This window comes from Adiantum capillus-veneris, chromosome 15, assembly GCF_014529385.1.
Source record: "Adiantum capillus-veneris isolate H3 chromosome 15, ASM1452938v2, whole genome shotgun sequence".
NCBI classification, from domain to species: domain Eukaryota; kingdom Viridiplantae; phylum Streptophyta; class Polypodiopsida; order Polypodiales; family Pteridaceae; genus Adiantum; species Adiantum capillus-veneris.
This window is the reverse complement of record NC_140945.1, coordinates 110,161,477-110,183,123: the sequence shown is the minus strand read 5'-3', so window position 1 is coordinate 110,183,123 and position 21,647 is coordinate 110,161,477. Positions and strand designations below refer to the sequence as shown.

Below are 21,647 nucleotides of genomic sequence, written 5' to 3'. Positions count from 1 at the left end.
GCTCTGGTGAGATAAAGTTTGCTTTGGCACCTGGATCAAATAAGATGAGTGCCATCTGATCCCTAACCTTACCTCATGCCCTACATAACTCAGTGGCATCTGTACTGGGCCTATCACCCACCATATCTCGCACCAAACCTGCCGTGGGTTTAGGCTTCTTGCCTTTCTGGTCCTCTTTATCCTCTGAGTCAGCTGGTCTTTTCCTTTGTGGACAATTGGTAGCAAAGTGACCAAGCTGCTCGCATATAAAGCATTTGTTTTCAGCCATTAGGACCTTATTTTCCTCGAGCGACTTGCGCACAAAAGGCTTCCTTTTCTGTTTCTTTGCCTGCACTCCAGAAGTCCCGGCTGAATCCTTGTCTTTGGTGGCCTTTTCTGACCCCTGTGACGCTCAAGAGCCGTTTTCACAAAGGATTTCTTCACTGAATTTTTCTTTTGCTGCCCTCCTTTCTCGTTGCTCGAAAACCCATTGTCTTCTCCTTTCAACAAGGCAAGACCAGTGTTAGCAACTTCCATAAGCTGAGTGAGGGTAGCCACTCTGTTCTTGGTACAGTAATCACGAAGCCCTTTAGGCAGCCCACAACAGTACTTCTCTATCTGCTCTAACAATGGCACAAATCTGTAGGAGGTCATTGAGAGTAACGCTTTACAAGACCTCCGATTGTACTTCAGCAAGCTCTTGCATGTAACGGAAGTAAGCTGGTGCCAATTTGTCATGACGTCGGCTTCAAATTTATTTGACAGCCAAGCAGATGCAAACATTTGCTTGAAGTAAACCCAAGTGGCGGGTGTCTGTCCTTGCATTAACAATGTCGTCCACCATGTGAGCGCATTGTCCTTTAAGAAAGTGACAGCTTTCCTGACCTTAGAGGGCTTTGTAAAATTCCCTCCTACATAAGCTGTATCAAACTGCTGGAGGAAAGTGAGAGCCTTTGCTTTATCCTCGAAGCCACTAAAGGGGCTAAACTTCACACCTGCACCACCTTCTTTGTAAGCTTTCGGCTTCTCCAGTGCCCCCAAGTTATCATAAGGAATGGTATACAACATGGGCACTGTAGGCATGATTGGCACATCTTGGCCATTCACATTTTGCATTAGAGGTGCAATATCTGGCTGTTGTCCAGAAAAACCAGCCATGCCAAAATGACCCTGTGGCACCCCAAACTGGCTCTGGTTGCACTAAAAACCCTGCTACATGCCGATACTACCATACATGGGGTTTGGCATCATGCCTTGCATACCCCCATAAAATGCTCCTGGCATGTACGGCTGACTTCCAGGCGCATAACCAGCCATACTTTGAAACACTCATCCACCCCCGAAATACCTAGGATGTACCGTGGGTGGTGGAAAAACTGGGTGCATAGCCTGGTATCTAGTTCCCTGTCCATTCAAGACAGCATGCGAGCTCTGAAAGGTGGCGGGCTGAACTGGCATAACCTGTGGAATAGGCGTTCTAGCCACCTGTTCAAGCACAGAAGGAACCTGTTTTGGAGCCCCTAACTCGGCAACGTGCGAGTGTTCCCTATCTTGCTGAGTCGTATGAAGTACTTGGGCTTGAGCCTCAACAAGCTCTGTACGCGGTGTAGGTTGCCTATTTTGCTGTTGCACTGGTGGCGCTTGCAAGACGTCCATAAACCTTGGATTCTGCACCAGTTGTTGCGAAAAGACATTGACCGCGGCAACTAACTGAGTCGTGAACGCATCATCCTTAAGTTGCCCAGTCATAAAGCCCTGTACGATTGGAGGGACATTCACATTAACAGGAAGTACAGGCTGACGTGGCCGTGAGCTCTCGCCAATATCGAAGACCATAGGAACTTCCTGTCTGTCCTTCGAAGAGGAACCCTCTTCCATAATGCCCTTCCCTTTCTCGGCCATAGTGTAATCCCGCGTTCCTGTAGTCTCTGTCTTTACCCAAAGCAACCGAGGCTCACTCTTTGAGGAAAAAGTGATTGATGTCCCGGCAACGGAACCTTGAAACCAGCCCGTAGGGCGGTAAGCGTTGGCTTTCACCCAAATTTCTTTACTTTAGACACACACAGAGAGAATGTGCAAAGGAACCCTGCGACGGGAATTAACACTTAAGCACACACACAGCTCGAAAGCTAGAATGCTTCGAGCAAACGCCGACAACCTGTAGGCGCCAAAATTGGCGCCCCTTTCCGTATTTCTTTATATTTGAGAGGGTAAATTACAAAGAAGAGTCCTGGGAATCCTTTATCTGTATCGAGCTAGATACCACCTGTTTTGGCCAAATTTCGGCAACATAACAACCCCAAAACTTGCGCGAAACCAATTCCCCTACTAAAACTCTTTTCCACTGCCATAAACGCTTTGATTCCTGCCCAAAAACAGCACGCTGTATTTACTGGTTTTTGCCCTGTTTTCAGCTCCAAACAGTCCCCTAACTGTCCCCTGTCAGTGGGGCACTATTCCCAAAGGTTTTGGCGTCCGTATGGCTGAAAAACAGTCAATTTACAGCGCATACACAGTGCTGAAAACCACCTGTACGGTGAGGTTATGACCCTCACCGGTGCTTGCTTTGGAGTAGCAGTTAGCTACCCCTGTTCTTGCTCAAGGAGGCTCTTGCCTCAGCACAAAAGCATGAACCCACACAGTTGTACATCAGTCAAATGAAGAGCCCTCTTGTGGGGCATCACATAACTGCACGTAGGGGGGGGAGGGGGGGGGAGAGAGCAGTGTGTAGTGTGCAGGGCATCACTCCTAGCACCACATTGTACATGAGAGGGAAAGAAAGCACTCCATAGCTCTTAACCTGTGACCAAATGCAAAGTGAAGCCTCTCCCAACTTAATTCAGCGCCACTTTTCATGTATGAGGCAAGTGCATGAAATTGTGCCACTTGGCACGATTACAAGCTTTTTCCCGTTTCGGGGTTGCCGTGTAAAAATCTCCCGACTAGTTGCCCAGTTGACTTTGCGGCAGAGTTGAAAAATGTTCCCCTTGTCATACCGGAGGTAATGACGCGAACACATTTCGTGGCCCAAAATAGCAGTTCCCTAATTTTTAGGAGATGCTTCCGTTGGGCTACCACTGGTCATCTGACCATCTATCCTCATTGGGACCGCATCCAAAAGTGCAATGTGGCCCAACTGTTGGATACTTTCTGTTGGTAATCCCACCTTGACTTTATGCCTTTACTGAGTTCACTTCCTAGTACCCACCAACTTGCTAAGTGCGACGGGGGGACGTACATGATCTTGCACTGAGCCTAGACATCCTCTTACTATAAGAATTCCAATGCCGACCACTTCTCGTCTGCGGGTGAAACTACCGTTCACATTGGCCATACAAATGTCCGACCGTTTGCTACTTCAAAAAGAGGGCCTCAAAAATAAAACAAAAATCATTGGAAAGAAACCAACAACTAAGGTTAGCACTTACCACGTCCTCGTGACAGCTGTTGGTGAAGAGGCTTGACTTTAGAGCGAAGGGTTGTGACCATTCGAGAACATGAGTCCAATTGGGTTAGTCACTCTTCGCACCTGCATCTGTAATGAATCAAGAAGAGTGTATAATGTAATAACAAAGATAAAGAATACGTCACAATCGTGACATGTGTGGGGGTTGGTTACGCCAGAGGGTGGAGTATATGGGACTCTCGAACAAGTGCTTCATTTGCAGGCAGATGAATCACTTGGCAAAGGCCTGTCCTAGCAGGAGATCTCGACCCGCAGCGCATGCGCAGCCTCCCAAGGCTGAGCATGCCCAGCAGACAGGTACCTAGGACACATGGTTGGTACCTCGACAGATGCCAACGATCAGACAACTGACGGTTGGAAACGGATGCCGACTGCCGTCGACAGGGACGGGCTCACCACACTGCCCCCCCTAGTGGCCAGCCTTCTGCATCTCAACAGCATTGAGTTCCGACAGGGAACCGTTTCGACCCCCTCCAGTAGGAGCCCCCTGAGGAGGCCCCCTCCACCTCAGCTTCACCACCTCCCTCGCCTTCCCTCCCCCCCCTGTCGCGTCCCCCCACCCCCCCCCCCCCCCCCTCCACCTCTGTTCGGCCTCCTCCTCCTCTTCTCCCCCTCCTCCACCCTCACCCCAACCTCCCACTCCTCCTCTCTCCCCGATGGGACTCTCAGCCTCATCATCAGACTCATCCCACACTCCTCCTCAGACGGAGGGGATTGGACACACATCTGCAGCGAGACGATCTCTTGGTAGTGCTTTCACTACGAGTTTGCATGGCTCACGAGGGAAAGCCCCACGTAAGGACGCCACTTCTTGTTCAGACCTCTCCTTTTGCAGCAATCCCTCGAGGTTTGACGAGCTTTGACATTCGCAGAAGATAGGACTTCTTCGGCTACAGCTTCACACGCTTCCTTGGTGACTCTTCTCCCGACCTGGAGGATGCCTGCTTTTTAAGTCCACGTCCTCTTTCTAGCAACCCGAGGCACTGAGGCTCAAGATACTACGGTAGGTTTCTCCTTTCCGCTGTGCGGCAAGGATCGTACAGAGTGGACCCTGCACACAGTTCTTGACTGGCTCCAGGTCCAAGCTATCGAGTCCTTGTCACAAGCTGGTGAACTGGCAGACCCCCGGACATAAACACACGCACAATAGTGGACGGACGTCGGAAAAAGCGCCGACAAGCTGACTGTACGGATCTTCTCAAAACGCGTTGACATGCTGACATGGCAACGTACAGATCTCCGCATGACACATTGACGTGGCAGCGTACTGACTTTTTCGCAAATTATGCTGACTGCTTTTGGCAGTTTTTGAAGACCGGTTGCTTTTAGGAAATAACTGCTTTTGAGTTTGAGTTTATGGGGCTCTGCTTTTGGCGACCCTATGTAATCTTTATAAGTGGCCTTAGGGGCTCACTTCTCAGGGCATCTGGACGCACAGACTGAGAGCACCCACGGACTCATTGTACTTTGCTCAAAGATTAATATAAAGGTAATTAGCGAAAACGGTGCCAGTCTTTGGGGCCAATACCTGTTGGCACAGAACTACGTCGGGGCGTGTCGTCTCTCTTTTGTTCTGTTGGTTAATTTAAAGTGAATCTCTGTTGTGTCGCAGTAGAATCTTGCCTTGTGGTGTCCAAGTTTATTACAATGGTATCAAAGAACGGCCGATTTCTCTTCTACGAAAAATCCGATCCTTTTTCTCACGACACTTATGGATTTTGACAAGAATCAGTCGACTTCTTCTGGATCTATTGATGCGTGAGGAGACCATGCAGAAGATTTTCGCGATTTAACAAAGGAGGAGTACGAGTCACCTCGGCCTACTTAGTATGAACTTCAAGAGATGTAGCGTCGACAGCAGGTAGACGAGTGCACAAAGCAGATGATTAAATTTGTGAAAGACCCTCAGTTTGCAAAAATTTTGTCTCAGCAATCCATCGCTGAAGTGCGCACTCAGTGGCAAAAAGCCACCGAACCACCAATCAAACCGGCAATCAAGAAACCTCCTTCTCCAAGGATGTTTACAGAATGAGAACTTCAAGAGGTGGTCCGGACCCAGATCAATCAGCTTTTGGGTGCGAAAAATCAATCCAGAAAGCAATTGAAGCACAAGAAGGGGACTGACTACCCTGGTTATTTGGGCCGTCAATCTTCTTTTGCATCTGCCAGAAAGCAGAAGAAGTGTGTACGCTTTGAGGGACTACCCAGTTCTTCTTAAGAACTTCCTCTTCTTCTCACAGTTCTTCTAACTCTTCTGACTCGAGCGAGGAGGACAGAAAGGGCAATAACGAAGCAAAAAGAAAAGCTTTGGAAAGGGCAAGCAAAAGCCAAAGGAACCCACATTCCGCCCAATTTCTAATAGCTCTACAGAGGAGTCATCCTCTGACAGTTCGGACTCTGATGACCATATGTTTTATGCAAAGAAGAAGCACTTCTATAGAGCAACAATATAACTTCCTCGAAGACGAGCAAGAAAGAAAAAGAATTTAAAGAAGCTCAACAATCGATAAAATTTGAATCCTTTTCTGGATTTCAAGATGCTTCGAGGGCTTTGGCCTTCATCCAACAGTTTGGCATAGCCTTCTCTGGAGGGCATTACTCAGAGCACTCCAAGATTAGGAGGGTTGTATCTTTTCTCAAAGGAAATGCTCGAACTTGTGGTCCACCCTTCTTCTGAGGAAAGAAGCTCTAATCAAGTGGTTGAAATTTAAAAGGCTCTTTATTTCTTCTTGGCTGACCCGGGAGTACGAACGGAATATACGAACCGCTTGGAACCATCTTCGGATGACCAAAGGAGATTCTTTGGATGCTTATTGCGAGAGGTTTTGGGACTCTTTTCTACCAACCTCTTCATTTAAGAAGATCACCTTTAAGGAACAGATTGAACGGTTTTGTTGCGGCCTCCCTACAACGATCAGAGACTACTGCCTGGAACAAAAGTCAAATTCTATCCAAGAATTAATGGGTCGTGCGAAACGGGGTTTCTCGATACATTCGGGAAATTTGACTTACCCCATTGATGAGATCTTGACTCAGAGAACCCAACAGACCTCCAACAATGAAAGTAGAAAGAAAAAGAGTTCCCAAGAAAAGAAGGATAAGGATACACGACCCCGCCTGACTCTTCGAGAAAGGGAAAACTATATCAAAGAGGGAAAGTGTTTTGGTTACGGGGAACAAGGGTACATCTCCGCAAAGTGCCCGAAAAAGGCACCGCAAGGATCGATTGAAGACAGGCCAAAGAGTTCGAGAGCAGCAAAGGAACGTGGCAGAAAAGGCAAGATGAAAGCGGGATCGGTACCAGATTGCATGGATATTGACCCAAGCCTGATAGATGAAAGTATAGAACTTTGTCGAGCTTGAGGCAAAGTGAAAGATCAAGAAGCCCTTTTCTTCAATGGAGATGCCAAGGCTAACTTGATTTTACCAGAATTTGCGGGGCGGCTCGAGATTACACCCGACAGGATGGGACCACCAGCAGAGGCAGTTCTAGCAGCACCCGGACGGACATAGCCATTACACTTGTCATTGGCAAACTTCGGTTGCATTGTCAAGGGTATTTAAGGCACGACGACTTCTACATCATGCCTTTGGAAGGTTGTGACGTCTTCCTAGGAGTCCCTTGGTACCATAAGAAAAACGCCATGGTCGACTATCGCGCAAAGAAAGCAACCTTGATGAATGAAAAGGGCCGAACAATTGTACTTGATGTAAAACTGAAGGGCGAGTCCGTCCCTATTGTATCGGCTTTGACCATTTTCAAATAAAGAAATCCAGTCTCTTTGTTTACTCAATCTACTTGAAAGAGTTAAATGATAAACACAGAACGAACATGTTTGAGCTAGACAAAGAACGCCAAGATTCTCTCCACACATGGTGATTGTTTCTCGGCGAGTTGCCCCCATCTCGTCGTGTGGATCACACCATTGATCTAATTCCCGGAAGCACACAATCAAATCAGCCACCTTACCGTGTTAGCCGAGCCCAGAATGAAGAGATCATGAACCAAGTGAAAGACCTCCTGGAAAAGGGTCTTATCGAGCTGAGTACTTCACCCTATTGCTCTCCGGTGGTGTTGGTATTAAAGAAAGACTGATCTTGGAGAATGCGCATTGATTACAGCGCTCTCAATAAAATCACTACCAAAAACAGATTTTCAATTCCAAGGATCGATGATATTCTTGACCGGCTTCAGGGATTCTCTTGTTTTAGCAAGATTGATTTGAAAAGCGGATATCATCATATCAAAATCGCCTACAAGACAGCCTTTCGGACAAGTTTTGGTTTATATGAATTTTTGGTGATGCCTTTTGGCCTTACCAATGCTCCACCGACTTTGAACCGAATGATCGATAGGATTTTCCGAGAGTATAGATCATTTGTCGATACTTTCTTTTGATGAGATTATAATCTTCTCCAAGGATGAAGCAAAACATAGACACCTTCTACTACAGGTCTTTCAGGCATTGCGGGATCACAAGTTAGTTATCAATGCCAAAAAGAGTGAATTTTTATGGCCAGAGATATACTTTTTGGGACACATCCTCTCAGCAGAAGAGTACAGATGGACCCAGCCAAGATTGAGACTATACGTGATTGCCAAATTTGAAGAATGTTCATGAAGTTAGAAGCTTCTTGGGCTTGTGTTCTTACTACCGGCGGTTCATTTGAAAGTTTACAGAGGTAGCTTCCTCTTTGCACATATTGACACAAAAAGGAGTCCCTTTCTCGTGGGGACCGACAGAGGTGACTGCCTATTAGACACTTAAAGAAAAACTGACTACTGGACCAGTGTTGACTTTGCCGGACTTGCAAAAGTCACTTGAAGTATATTGTGATGCTCGTAGTCTGGGAGCGGTCTTAATGCAAGAAGGCCATGTGATTGGCTATGAAAGCCGATTGTTTTCAAGGCCACAATTGAAGCACCCATTTATGAGAGAGAGCTTTTAGCAGTGATCCATGCTCTTACTTAGTGGCGACATTACCTACTCGGAGCCGATTTCACGGTCTTTACTGATCATCAGAGTTTGCGCTACTTCTTGTCACAGAAGCAGCTCTCGGAAAACCAGATGCGGTGGGCTAACATCTTGTCACAGTTTCACTTCCAAAATTGCCCATGTTCAAGGACAGAAAAACTTGGTGGCAGATGCTTTGTCTCGAAAGCCCCTAGTCTTGGCTATTTCCGCGATTCATCATAGAAGCTTCGAGGACATGGTTGATCAATACGCCACAGATCCGGATTTTTCGGATGTATTCACTCGAATACTACTAGTATGGGGAGGTAGCAGTGGGATATTCGATATGGGATGGCTACTTGATGAAGAAAACGTTGTTGTCCATCACACATCCGTTGAGGGAAAGGTTTAACTGAGTGGCATTGTCCATCTTTTACGGGTCACCACGGCATTGACACCACCTGGAAAGGTGTGGAGCCTTACTTCTTTTGGCCGAGACTCAAGAAAGATGTGGACGAGTTTGTTCGCAGTTGTTTAGTATGCCAAAAGGTCAAGTTTGACAGGCATAAGGCACAGGGACTAGTACAGCCTTTACCCATTCCCACCCGCCCCTGGAAAAGTATTGCAATTGATTTCATTTTTTATCTCCCGAAGACACAGAGTGGGCATGATGGCATTTGGATTGTCATCGACAAATTTAGCAAGCAAGCTCACTTCATTCCAATGAAGAAAACAGTCACGTCAGATCATTTAGCGAGACTGTTTATTGCACAGATTTTTCGACTACATGGCATGCCTGAGACAATAGTCTCCGACAGAGATCCCCGATTCACAAGTTTGTTTTGGAGGGCTATTTGGGAGAACATTGGCACGGTTGCAATTCTCGTCATCATTCCACCCGCCGCAGTCAAAATGGGCAATCTGAGATTGCGAATTCAGTTGTTCTAGATTTATTGAAGTCTTACATCTCCGATCAGAAGACTCAATCGGAAAAATATTTGCCTTTGGTGAAATTTGCCTACAACAACACGATTCACTCTTCGACGGGGAAGGCGCCATTTGAGATCATTGAAGGTGCCCCGAAGGTTCCACCATTCCTTAGCACTAAAGATTTTTGAAGCTGACCAGTACACGAGGGACTTGGACACTGCTTTTGCCAAAGTCCGTGAGGCTTTAGCGAAATCTCAAGAATGAGACAAGAAGGCAGCCAGATCGACATCGACGAGATTCGAAATTAAAGGAAGACGATTGGGTGCTCTTACGTTTTGAGAAGGCACGCCTAAAAAAGAAAAAGGGAAAGGAGCGGCTTTTTCCAAAGCTTAGTATGGTCCTTTCCAGATAAAAGAAAAGATAAATGATGTCTTCTTTAGACTAAAGCTGCCCGATACTTGGAAGATTCACAATGCAATTCATGTGAGTCGATTGAAGCCTTTTAAAGGTGATGTGTCCGATTATGGGGAGCCTGAAGAGCAACCCGAAGTGGAGGAAAGCGAGGAGATACTCGTTCCAGAACAGATTTTGGCACACAAGGACAGAAAGATAAAAGGTAAAGCAATTAGGCGGTTCTTGGTTAAATTCAAGAACTATTCTACATTGGATGCGAAGTGGATGGAGGAGGAGGACCTAGCAGATACTCCTCAAATTTTGGAACTTTACCTTGAAGCATTCGGTTTAGTATAGTCTACTCCAATAGAATACCGAATTCAGCAAGTGAATCTAGTGCAGCGGGTTTGCACAAGAGGGGAGTCACTCCACTCCCTTTGTCAACGGATTACCCCGATTTTGAATAGTCATCGATGTCCCCTTTGGGTTTCAGGGATACTAATGGGCTGAGTAGTATTCTGTTGTATGACTTTATGACAGGAATTCCTGAACATGAATATGATTAATTTGTACTTGACTTGCCATCGGTGTGTTGCCTTACTGCTGGTGACCACGACTGCATGGGCTGCCAAAAACGCCAAGCTAGCTACTCTAAAAACGTTAGGCATTCACCCAAGGGCCACCCCAGGGCTATCCCCTAGGGGTGCCCTACACCCTGAGGGCTTATGCACACAGACCTCCCTAGCGCCATGTCCTCTCATATATACACCCATAAGTGTGGGTCGCGTAGCCGTCCACCAGCCACGACCTCACAAAATGTGAGGAAGGGGGGGGGGAGAAGAAAAACATCAATGGCCAATAGGGCAATGGGAAAAAATATGGCAAGGCTGGGAAAAATATTCCCAACCTGCAGGAGCCTAAACCTGAGACTAAAAATGGCTAAACACAACCCAACATGAGAAACCTACCTCACATTGGCCGGGCACAGCCACAAAACAGCCCTCACTCCCTAACACCTGTCCTTGGGAGAAACTGAGACCGACTATACGGATCCAGAGAGATGCCTGAACTATTAACATCCCCTCTCAACTCCTGGAAAGGAAGCCAGACTAGGAAGCTGGAGTGAGCAAGTTGCAACTGGAAAGAGAGGGTTTTGTGGACGAGAATATCTGCAACAAGTCTCCGCAGTAGAAAAGTATCCAGCAGTAAATACAATCCAATTGCTACCCCCAAAAGACGTCCGAGAAGTAAAATGTTGTCCGCTGAAATTAAATCCAGCTCTAACAAGAATCTCCTAAGGCCAACCGACTCACAAATCGCACAACCAACATCTACAGAAGGTATTGTTGCTGAAAGTTCCAAGAGAATGCATCAAAATTGAGGGTAAAGGCATAAACTACTGGAATCTTGATCATTTCCCAACTCTAAAGTGCTCCACCCTCGAGGAAAAAGTCAAAAATCTGCACCTCCGATCATATATCACATGCCAAAATCTTCAAGCTGCTTTGGGAAGTCCAAAGAACCGGACATATAAGGAGGCTATTGTACTCTGTTTTAAAAGCATTCATTCAATCAATCAAAAACACATTTAGTCTCTTTAGTCTCAATTTGATCTTAAGTATGAAGTTTAAAGTCTTAATTATAGGATTAACACCACTAATCCTCACAGGATCACTTTAAAACTCTTCACATTTAATTCAAAGTTCAATTGAGTCGACACGGCTCGACGTAGTTCTATGCCCAAAGAGATTGGACCCAAAGATTGGCGCCCCTTTCGATATTTCTTTTCGTATTAATGCTTGAGCAAATTAAAGTTGTCGCGGGTCTCCTCTGCTTGCCGGCTCGTCAGCACAAGTGAGCCAGAGAGAGCCCATGGGACTTATTTAAAGGCCCTTGGCCATGGGGAAAAGCAGTACATGAAAAGCTTCCAAACTCAAAAGCAATTGGCTCCCAAAAGCAGCCAGCACAAAAGGCGGAATTCTATACGGCCTACCATGTCAACACAGCAACGCGTTTTGCGGAACTCCGTGAACAGTATAGTCAGTAGGCATGTAGGCATGTGAACAACCCCTTAAGCCATTTTATTAATAAGTGACTTTTTAGCCATTTTTATTATGATCGTGGAGGCTATAGATGGCTGGTCGACCCAGGTTTCCTTGCTATATGGTGACCCTGGGGATCACACTTTGAGGCATGTCCCTCTCCATCGAAATCAGTACTCTTGCTAGGAGGAGATATCGCCAGAGCGTCGCTTTCTTAGGAGGCTAGGGCAGCCCATGTGGAGATCGTGTAAGTGGTCTCGTGTGCAGGAGCAGTTGGCAGTGTTAGTAGCAGTCGCAGTTATGTGTACCTCGGGTCTAGCCGTGAGGCATGTCAGATATATGCGAGGTCACTTGTATGAGCAGCTTGTTATCAGCATGGAGAGCCTCTCCCTTCTCTCTCTCTCTCTCTCTCTCTCTCTCTCTCTCTCTCTCTCTCTCTCTCTCTCTCTCTCTCTCTCTCTCTCTCTCTCTCTCCGATGTCTCTTTCTACCTCAGTGATCTCTCTTCTCCACAAGTGCCTTGTTCATGTGTTTGTGTAAGGTGCAACAGAAATGAATGTTGAACTTTGCTCAAGATGAGAGCTCCAAACTGTGCTCAAGGGTTCCTTTTACTTACTAAAGGGAGAGCCTTCCGTTCCTTTAGTGAGAGAGTGCAAATGATCACAAACACCTAGCGAAAACGAGCTCGCTGCCGCCGCTGCTGCCCCCCCCCCCCCCCCCACCTACTTGCGCGCTGCCCTGCCCTGCACTCTGCACAGCAGCCAGCCAGCGCACAGCCCGCCCAGCGCGCCTCTGCCCGCCTCAGCCCTCAGCCCTCAGCCCTCGCCTTCAGCCTCCCGCCTACCCCAACCCGCGTTCAGCCCGCCTCAGCCCTCAGCCTACCCGCCCGCCCTTCTTCGACACACTAGCAGACACAGAATGGTGGCTTCTGCTCCACCACAGAGGGACTCCACTGAAGCCCCCTCGCCCAACACCGCAGAGCCGACCCTTCGACTTGCTCTTTCGCCAGAAGAGCAAGCGAGCTTGATGGCCGAAGTGGAGCGCTTGCAAGCCACTTCGGTTATCTGTAAGATCATTGGCACTCGGACCACTCGGGGTGAGGTTCGAGACTTACTACAGGCCAGTCTTCTCTCCGAGGCAAGATCACCAATGTCCAGATCTCGGGAAAGAGTAGTACCAGGTCGAGTTTGAGTCTGCAGATATGACGACCAAGGTGATTTCAATGAGCCCACTCGGCATCAGAGCAGCTCGAGGTTACTCCTGACATCGGCATCACGGTTTTGACCCTACTACAAACGTGCTTGAGGAGGAGGCAGACTTACCGATTTTGGTATGTTTCCCAGGCCTGAGGCGCGAGTACCATCCCCTCCTACTAAGGATTGGTTCCATGTTCGGGACAGTTCTGGAGTCTCCACGCACGGCAGCTTCAATTGTGGCCAAGGCCGAGGGTCTACCTACTGTGCGGGTTCTCGTTCGTGACACGCATTCCCTCCCCAAGGTGGTACTACTGCCTAGGGTAAGTGAGGGATGGATTAGACAGAGTGTGGAGTATTCGGGTCTCCCGCAGGTCTACCTACTGTGTGGGTTCTCGTTCGTGACACGCATTCCCTCCCCAGGGTGGTACTGCTGCCTAGGGTAAGTGAGCGATGGATCAGACAGAGTGTGGAGTATTCGGGTCTCCCGAACGAGTGTTCCATTGTTTCATATGCAGGCAGATGGGCCATATGGCAAAGGCTGTTAGATTTCTCGTCTACACCACTCGGCTGCTTCACTCAGGTCTAGGGCATGCATGTACGGCTAGTATGTCTCCCGGGCTGGCCACCCTTGCACACGTATAGATAGGCTGCATTGTCTTCCAGTCATCTCACATGGCCGCCCGCCTGGTTCATGTCCGGGCACCTTACATAGGACAGGTCCCTTATATGATGGGCACCTTTACTGAGGTCCTAGGCCTTTTCCTCATTTATGAGATGGGGGGTCGTGGACCTTGCTCGACCCATGCTTGGTGGCCTATATATATAGGCTGCCAGGGTCTCACATGTCAGACGGTTGTATCCCTATTCAGCCCAGGCTTGGGCGTTTCACATAGGAGGACATGGGGGGCTAATCGCCCCCCCCCCCCCCCCCACATCTCCCTTGCGTTCTTTGTTCCCGATGGTTGGGGGTCTCCCCGTGTTTCCATGTCCCTCTCTCTCTCTCTCTTCTCCTCTGTGTACACTACACGCTTCCGCACGCGCTTCTCACATGGTATCAGAGCCCAGCTCTTCATGAGCCTGGGGCACATGCTTCTGCAAGGTCTTCTCCCAAGATGGATCAGCCATAGAGGTTCTACCCCAGCGTTTTTCCTCCATAACATGGCGATCAGATTGGCACCATATGCGCTGGCTTTCTACAGAAGATTCACACCTTTTTGTCGCGAAGACTTCCCCGATGCATCAGATTTTTGCTGGCTGCGTTTTTCTGCAATGCAGCAGTATTTTCTGGTTTTTTTCCCTGCGTTTTCACACCAGGAGGGGGGGGAGCAGCGTTTGGTCTTCAGCATGCCCATCATCCATTGGATCTTGCCTACATCCCAGCTTGGCATCCCTATGCTTTGCTTCCAATGATCCTCTTCATTTATGGACAGTTTTCAGCCTTGAGTTATTGCTGTTTTCTTTGCATTCAGCCCACCAATGGGGCTGGACTTTGATTTGCCACTCAGCCAGGACCTTCTGCAATGCACTGGCTCCAGTCGGGTGCACACGAGCACGCTGAAATTCACTGCGCTGCAGCATTTTCATCACCTCGCAGTTGAGTTTTTGGGTGGACAGCAGACACTTGGCTTGCGTTTTCGAAAGAGGATGGAGTTGCCTCTTGACCGGACACCATACGGTGGTGGTCCTTGCGGTCTGTTCGAGACTGCTGCAGCACATGGTAGCTTCGACATCAGCTTGATTATACACGGGCGACAGCCTTGGGAGATCCATTCATTCCAGCCCTTCACAGGCGGTTGCGCACTCCAGAGGGGTTGCGACTTGTGGTTTGCTTTGGACACACCTTTGTACACTCATCAGAGGAGTTCACACGAGATATGGCCATGCTCATGGCATGTGGGATTCCGACATCCCAGAGAGGACACCACTCCCAACGGTGGACAGACACCTTGACCTTGACATCGACCTTATCAGTTACTTGCTTACACAGGAGCATCTACATGGACTTAAGGAGGGGACCTTGTATCTCTTCTTGCACAGGTTCATAGCCTGGATCTACAGCCTGGAGTGGGACTTCAGCGCTTTGGACTCTCTTGGAGGGTTTCCTCACGAGATGTGGGAGATCAGGTACACACATGCGACTACTTCCGGAGTCACCCGGAGCTTGACTTGGACGGTAGTGCAGTTGCTCCTTCACATTCCTGTTACACATCCAGAGTTGCTTAACTCATCCTCGGTAACCTCACAGCAGACATCTCCCCCGACCTGGGAGTTTGATCCGCTGCCAGCTCATCCACTTGAGAGCCACACCAGACCCGGCCAGGTCCAGTGGCTTTGTTGGCAGGATTATGCTTTGGTTGACACCGGAGGAGTGGAGGCAGGAGTTACAGGCAAGTTGGTGCAGACATCCCTGTCTGACCACTGATTACCCAAATTCTCCATAGCGCAGGTTGCTTAGCCTGGCTTCTCTACATGGAGGATATTCCCCGGTGCAGACACTTAGTCTAACCACACCACAGCGCAGACTGCTTAGTCTGGCTCTACCCTCATCTTGGAGTACAGATCTTACCTACTGACAGGACACCATCCGGTGGTACTCCGTGCGGTCACTTGACGACTGCTGCAGCTTTACGGTAGCTTCTACAGTGCAGACTGCTTAGTCTGGCTTTCCTTGATTCGGAGGACATGCAGGACGCAGATTCTTCATCTCGTCTTCTTGGAGTTTGATACATCTCTAGCCACCTGGCCACTCACGGTTGCAGGCTCCTGCATTGACAGGCTTCTGGTCATGCTCATGACGGTTCCTGGGCTTCGCGATCTTCTCCAGACGGTTTCTTGACTACAGACACCTCAGTTCCCACTTGGGTAGGACACTTGCAGGCCTATGGCACTTCTTTCTCGACAAGTTGTTTCTACACACAGTTCGGGACCTTCACGCAGTACACACACTGCATATCGGCGGAGTACAGCGGTTTCTACACTGCTCGTGACGGCATCTTCCCATGGAGATTTCTCGGCGATTGTTACATCCCAGGCTGCTGCTACACTCGTGGAGTATTGTCCTTCAGTGGACACGGCAGCAGACATCTTCATCACTTGCCTCACATCTTCGGCTTCATGTGGTTCGTTCAGCATCCGGTGCTGAGAGGGGGTGTTAGATTTCTCGTCTACACCACTCGGCTGCTTCACTCAGGTCTAGGGCATACATGTACGGCTAGTATGTCTCCTGGGCTGGCCACCCTTGCACACGTATAGATAGGCTGCAGTGTCTTCCGGTCATCTCACATGGCCGCCCGCCTGGTTCATGTCCGGGCACCCTACATAGGACAGGTCCCTTATATGATGGGCACCTTTACTGAGGTCGTGGGCCTTTTCCTCATTTATGAGATGGGGGGTCGTGGACCCTGCTCAACCCATGCTTGGTGGCCTATATATATAGGCTTCCAGGGTCTCACATGTCAGACGGTTGTATCCCTATTCATCCCAGGCTTGGGCGTTTCACATAGGAGGACATGGGGGGCTGATCGCCCCCCCCACATCTCCCTTGCGTTCTTTGTTCCCGTCTACACCACTCGGCTGCTTCACTCAGGTCTAGGGCATACATGTACGGCTAGTATGTCTCCCGGGCTGGCCACCCTTGCACACGTATAGATAGGCTGCATTGTCTTCCGGTCATCTCACATGGCCGCCCGCCTGGTTCATGTCTGGGCACCCTACATAGGACAGGTCCCTTATATGATGGGCACCTTTACTGAGGTCGTGGGCCTTCTCTTCATTTATGAAATGGGGGGTCGTGGACCCTGCTCGACCCATGCTTGGTAGCCTATATATATAGGCTGCTAGGGTCTCACATGTCAGACGGTTGTATCCCTATTCAGCCCAGGCTTGAGCGTTTCACATAGGAGGACATGGGGGGCTGATCGCCCCCCCCCCCCCCCCCCCCCCCCCCCCCCCCCCACACATCTCCCTTGCGTTCTTTGTTCCCGATGGTTGGGGGTCTCCCCGTGTTTCCATAGTCCCTCTCTCTTCTCCTCTGTGTACACTACACGCTTCCGCACGCGCTTCTCACAAAGGCCTGTCCTCGTAGGAGACCTCGACCCACAGCGCATGCGCAGCCTCCTAAGGCTGAGCATGCCAAGCAGCCAAATACACAAGATGGTACTTTGACAAAGACCAGTGACCAGCCAACTGATGGTTGGCAGCAAGTGCCTGGCCGCCGCCGTCAAGGGAGAGCTCGCCCCACTGCTCCCGACCTTCTGCAGCTCAGTAGCACTGGGTTCCGAATGGGAACCGTTTTGACCCACTACAGCAGGGCCTGCTTCAGGAGGCCCTGTCCACTTTTGTTCCTCCACCACCGCCTCCTCCTCTCTCAGCCCCCCCCCCCCCCCCCCCCCCCACCTCCACCTTCGCCCCCCGCCCCTCCTCTATCCCCGATGGGGCCCACAACCTCGTCTCTCGACCCTTCCACCACCACTCCTCAAACGCAGGGTACTGGATACGCTTCTGCCGCGAGGCATTCTCTTGGTAGTGCTTTCGCTACGAGCCGTGTGGCTCGAGAGGGACAACCCCACCTGAGGCCGCCTTTTTTGGTGCTTACTTCTCCCTTTGCAGCGGTTCCCAGAGGTCTGACCAGCTTCGGCATTCGTAGACGTTGGGATTTCTTCGACTACGACTTCACTCAGTTTCTGGGTGATTCCTCTCCCGACTTGGAGGAGGCCATCTTTCGAGTCCACGTCCTCTTTCTTGCAGCTAGAGGCAGTGAGGCCCTCGACATAACGGTGGGATTCTCCTTTCCGTTGTGTGGTAGGGATATCACGGAGTGGACCCAGCACACAGTCTTGGACTGGCTCCAGCCCCAGGCTACTGAGTTCTCACACCATACAAGGGACTTAGCAGTGACAGATCTGGTGCAGACACTTTGGCCTCTTGCCAAGTTTAGCGTGACACCTCCAGATACAGCGGGTTGCAGCCACATTGTGGTGCTTTTGTTTGCTGACACTCAGTGCCCTCCGTGTTATGTTTTTGTGCATGAGGATTCTTGGACAGAGGATGTAGCCCTTCGGGCTGCACGCTTGGCTTGGGCCTCAGCGGGATAGTCACTTCTTGAGTGCTTATCTAGAGGTCGTTCAGATCCGGATTACTCCCCATCCAAACCGGCCTCAAAGATAGCAAGGTTGGCTGCTATGGCAGCATCTGTTTTCTCTCACTTACTCCATGAGGATCATCTCATGGAATGTGCAGGGATTAGGAGGGCCCCAGTTTCAGCGTCAGAGGGGTCGGCTGCGTCAAGAGCTGTAGAGATGCCTTGTGGGTGGTGAGATTGACATTCTTATGCTGCAGGAGCATCATCTTTGTGAGAGCCGCATTCGGCGATGTGATCAGATTTTGCGTGGTCGTTACGAGACTTTTTGGTCAGCTGCTTTTGAACCTGGAGGCATCCAGGGTGGGGTATGTATGACCATTGCGGACTCTTTGCAGCAGGCCATTGTGGGCAGGGGGATTATTGTGCCAGGCAGGGCTCAGTGGATTACTATGCAAGTTAAGGGTTGCCTGATGGGCTTCCTGAAAGCGCACGTGCAGAGTTTTAGGCTCACATTGCAGAGTCTCTGCCGCAGGCAGACCAATGGTGCATTGGGGGAGACTTCAACATGTTGGAGGACCCGGCTAACAAGTTGGAGGTAGCCATACTACTGTGCATGGAGATGAGTTGGCAACTTGGGAGAGGTTGTGTATGACTCTACGGGTTTCAGATGTGTGGCAGCATTCTAGCTTTGTGAGGCAACCTGACAGCCTGGCCTTCTCTCGTTCAAACCGTCGAGTGAGAGGAGTGAATCTATCTCGGATAGATCGCTTCTACACTAGTGATCACTTCTGTGACTTGGGTGGGACTGTTGGCATTTTGGCTAGGACTTCCTTTTCGGACCATGCACCAGTGATCCTCACAGTGACTCATAGGCAAAGGAGGGGCAGCACGATGCTACGCATCCAGAGAGGGTCTTGCTGGACTATGCGCTCAGAGAGCGAGTGGAGGCTCTTTGGACAGAGAGCTTAGACTTACACGATTCTCCTACTGACAAAGTGGCCTTAGGACTTGCTCAGCTTAGTCGGCTCTTTCTTCGGGAGTCTTCGGCTCGCCTGGCTGCAGCGAGAGAGGAGCGGCGCCTCCGACGGGGCGTTGCTTCCTTGCAGAGGATGCAGGAGCAGCATCTAGAAAGTCCTTGATTGGAGGAGCAGTTACAACAGGCCCGCCAGGAGCTCGTCAACACAAAGGAGAGGCGCCATAAGTTTCCTTTCCATCGACAGGCATCTCAGTGGACTCAGGTGGGTGACAGAGTGACAGGCGCTTTCTTTGAGGCAGTGGGACCTCGGCATACGCATGCCGAGGTCAGTCAGTTGAGAAGGCCCAACGGGTCAGTTGCTTCAGGGCCAAAGGACATGCATGCAGTTGCTACTGACTTTTACCATGATTTACTATCTGCAGTGTCCGAGTCAGAGCGTCAAGATGCATGTAGAGAGCAGGTGTGGCAGATGCCTTGTCTTGTGACTGAGGAGATGCGTCAAAGGCTAGAGCTACCTCTACAGCTAGAGGAGCTGCACACGGCTCTTAGTGCACTCCCCCGTGGTAGCTGTCTAGATGAGGATGGCTTGATTCCCAACTTTTTCTTGGAGTTCTAGGACTTGCTTGGCTCAGATCTTTGTAGTGCTTCTCAGTACATCATACACACAAGTGAGATGCCTGACAGCATGAGTGAGGGCCTGATTTACCTCATTCCCAATTGGGGAGAGCTCTTCGGGGCAGATCTCGCCACGACTGGCAGGTATAGCATGTTTTTTTTTGCCTAGCTTTCTCGCATGTTACAGATCAACCCCAGCATTCTTCATGGACTTGCTCCTCGAGCCAGTTCCTTTACTTTTCCTTTGAGTATTGGTATCATGTTAGTGTATTGGATATTGATTGTACAATTTAGTTGTGGGTATGTTCTCTTGAGCGTAAGTGGAAAGGACAATTTTGATAAAGATTTTAACGAAGCAAGTTGTGATACTATCGGCCCTTCCAAGTTTCAAAAAAGATCAATGATAAGTCCTTCACACTGAGGTTGCCAGATACTTGGAAGATTCACAAATGAGGGACATATTGCTCACTTGAGCTGAATTAAATGCCTCTTTTGAATTTTCAAATTTGGGACATTTTCATCATCATTTGAGCATATAGTTTGAACAAATTGATGGAGGTATTGCGTCATGTCAAACAAGTAAGACACTGCCGTGTGGTTTGGTGTGGTTTGGCCTTGAAGACTGCAAGCCTGGCCTCCCATAAATCACCCACTTCCCCCTACCATAGCACCACATTTTGTTCCTTTGTACTTTTGTCCTTTCCCAATAGAAGGACACACACTTATATTTGGGGCAATGGTGAAGTATCGGGCTGCTTGCTCTTGTGGCAATGCAGCCCAACCAGTTTCCAGTCAAGTCAAACTGCTATTAGGCAGTTGATCAAAACTCTCAATGCCCGAGGCATCAACCTTGGACCTCCACCTTCCACACTGCGTAAAGTGCCTAGTTCGCCCACTCCATCTATGTGCATAAAGCAAACACAGCCCCCCCCCCCCCCCAAAAAAAAAGGTGTGTGACCCGCCCAACTGGTCACCCACACCTACACGAGGGCAAGCAGCCTGGTTTTTATCCGTATATTTCATTTGTCTCATAAGCCGACTTCGGCCTCTAATCACCTACAAAGATCTTTCTTTCTTTTCTCTCTGAGGGAAGATTCACACACAGAGATATCTCACATGATACACACAAAATAGACAAATAAAAGGACTTACAGGGGGGGAGGAGGACAGCTGAAGGAGCTTGCCTCTGTGGAAGATGGACAGGAGAAGGGGCTGAAGAGGGCTGGGAAGCAAGGAGAAGAGCATAATTGCGATGAGCGTTACCCACAAGCCCTTTGGTAGCAGCAACTCCAGAGAGGCACGGAGGAAGTCGGCCATGTTGGGTGCCTCAGCAAAATTTCAGGGACTACAGCTGCAGACCACAGCAGAGTTCATACCTAACCAGACAATTCATTGACAAAGTCTATACCGTACGCTGATGGTCTCTTTTCAAGTTTTCTGTGAGTTTCAGCAATGCAAGTTGGCCTCTCTACCTGCCTGCCTCTCTCTCTCTCTCTCTCTCTCTCTCTCAACGAGAATGGCATGCAGACTCGCAGAGAGCTGATGTTATATGTCGAGCGCCCACTTCACTGCTCTGACCTGATGTTTACGCTCGGTCCAGAATGCACAACGCGTGAAGAGCGCTTTTCCGATGAGGAAGACACTGTGCCAGGTTCCAGCCTCGTCATAAATGCCACGACGGCGGAGAGTTTGATCGGGAGGATGGGATCAATTGCGGATTTCGTAGGGTAAAAGGGCCAATAAACAAGTGACAGGGTGACGACGGCTTTCAAAAACAATAACAAAGTGATAAAATTGTTAGGTTGAATTAAACTGGTATCAGTGTTTGAGAAAAGATTGCCTCACCTTAATCTTAAGACAATTGAAAATTGAGACTAGCTAGCTGCAAACCATGGTAAACGAAAGAAAAATCGATGAGATATGTGAAAAAGTCGTACCAAAATTTTGCAAATCTCAAAATTTCTACTAATATTTTCGGTTTTCTTCCTTGGGAGGAGGGAACTCGGCCAGCAACCG

General features: G+C 49.2%; 1 protein-coding gene across 1 annotated transcript in view; it reads right to left on the bottom strand.

Moving 5' to 3' along the window:
• LOC147441264 (polyprenal reductase 1-like) overlaps positions 1–21,203 on the bottom strand; it is a 122,264-nt gene extending 101,061 nt beyond the window's left edge. Inside the window, exon 1 of the mRNA XM_086482948.1 lies at positions 20,784–21,203. Coding sequence (XP_086339074.1) covers positions 20,784–20,948 — 165 coding nt within the window. The 5' untranslated portion in view covers positions 20,949–21,203. The remainder of the gene's footprint in view (positions 1–20,783) is intronic.
• Between the last annotated feature and the right edge of the window lie 444 nt (positions 21,204–21,647).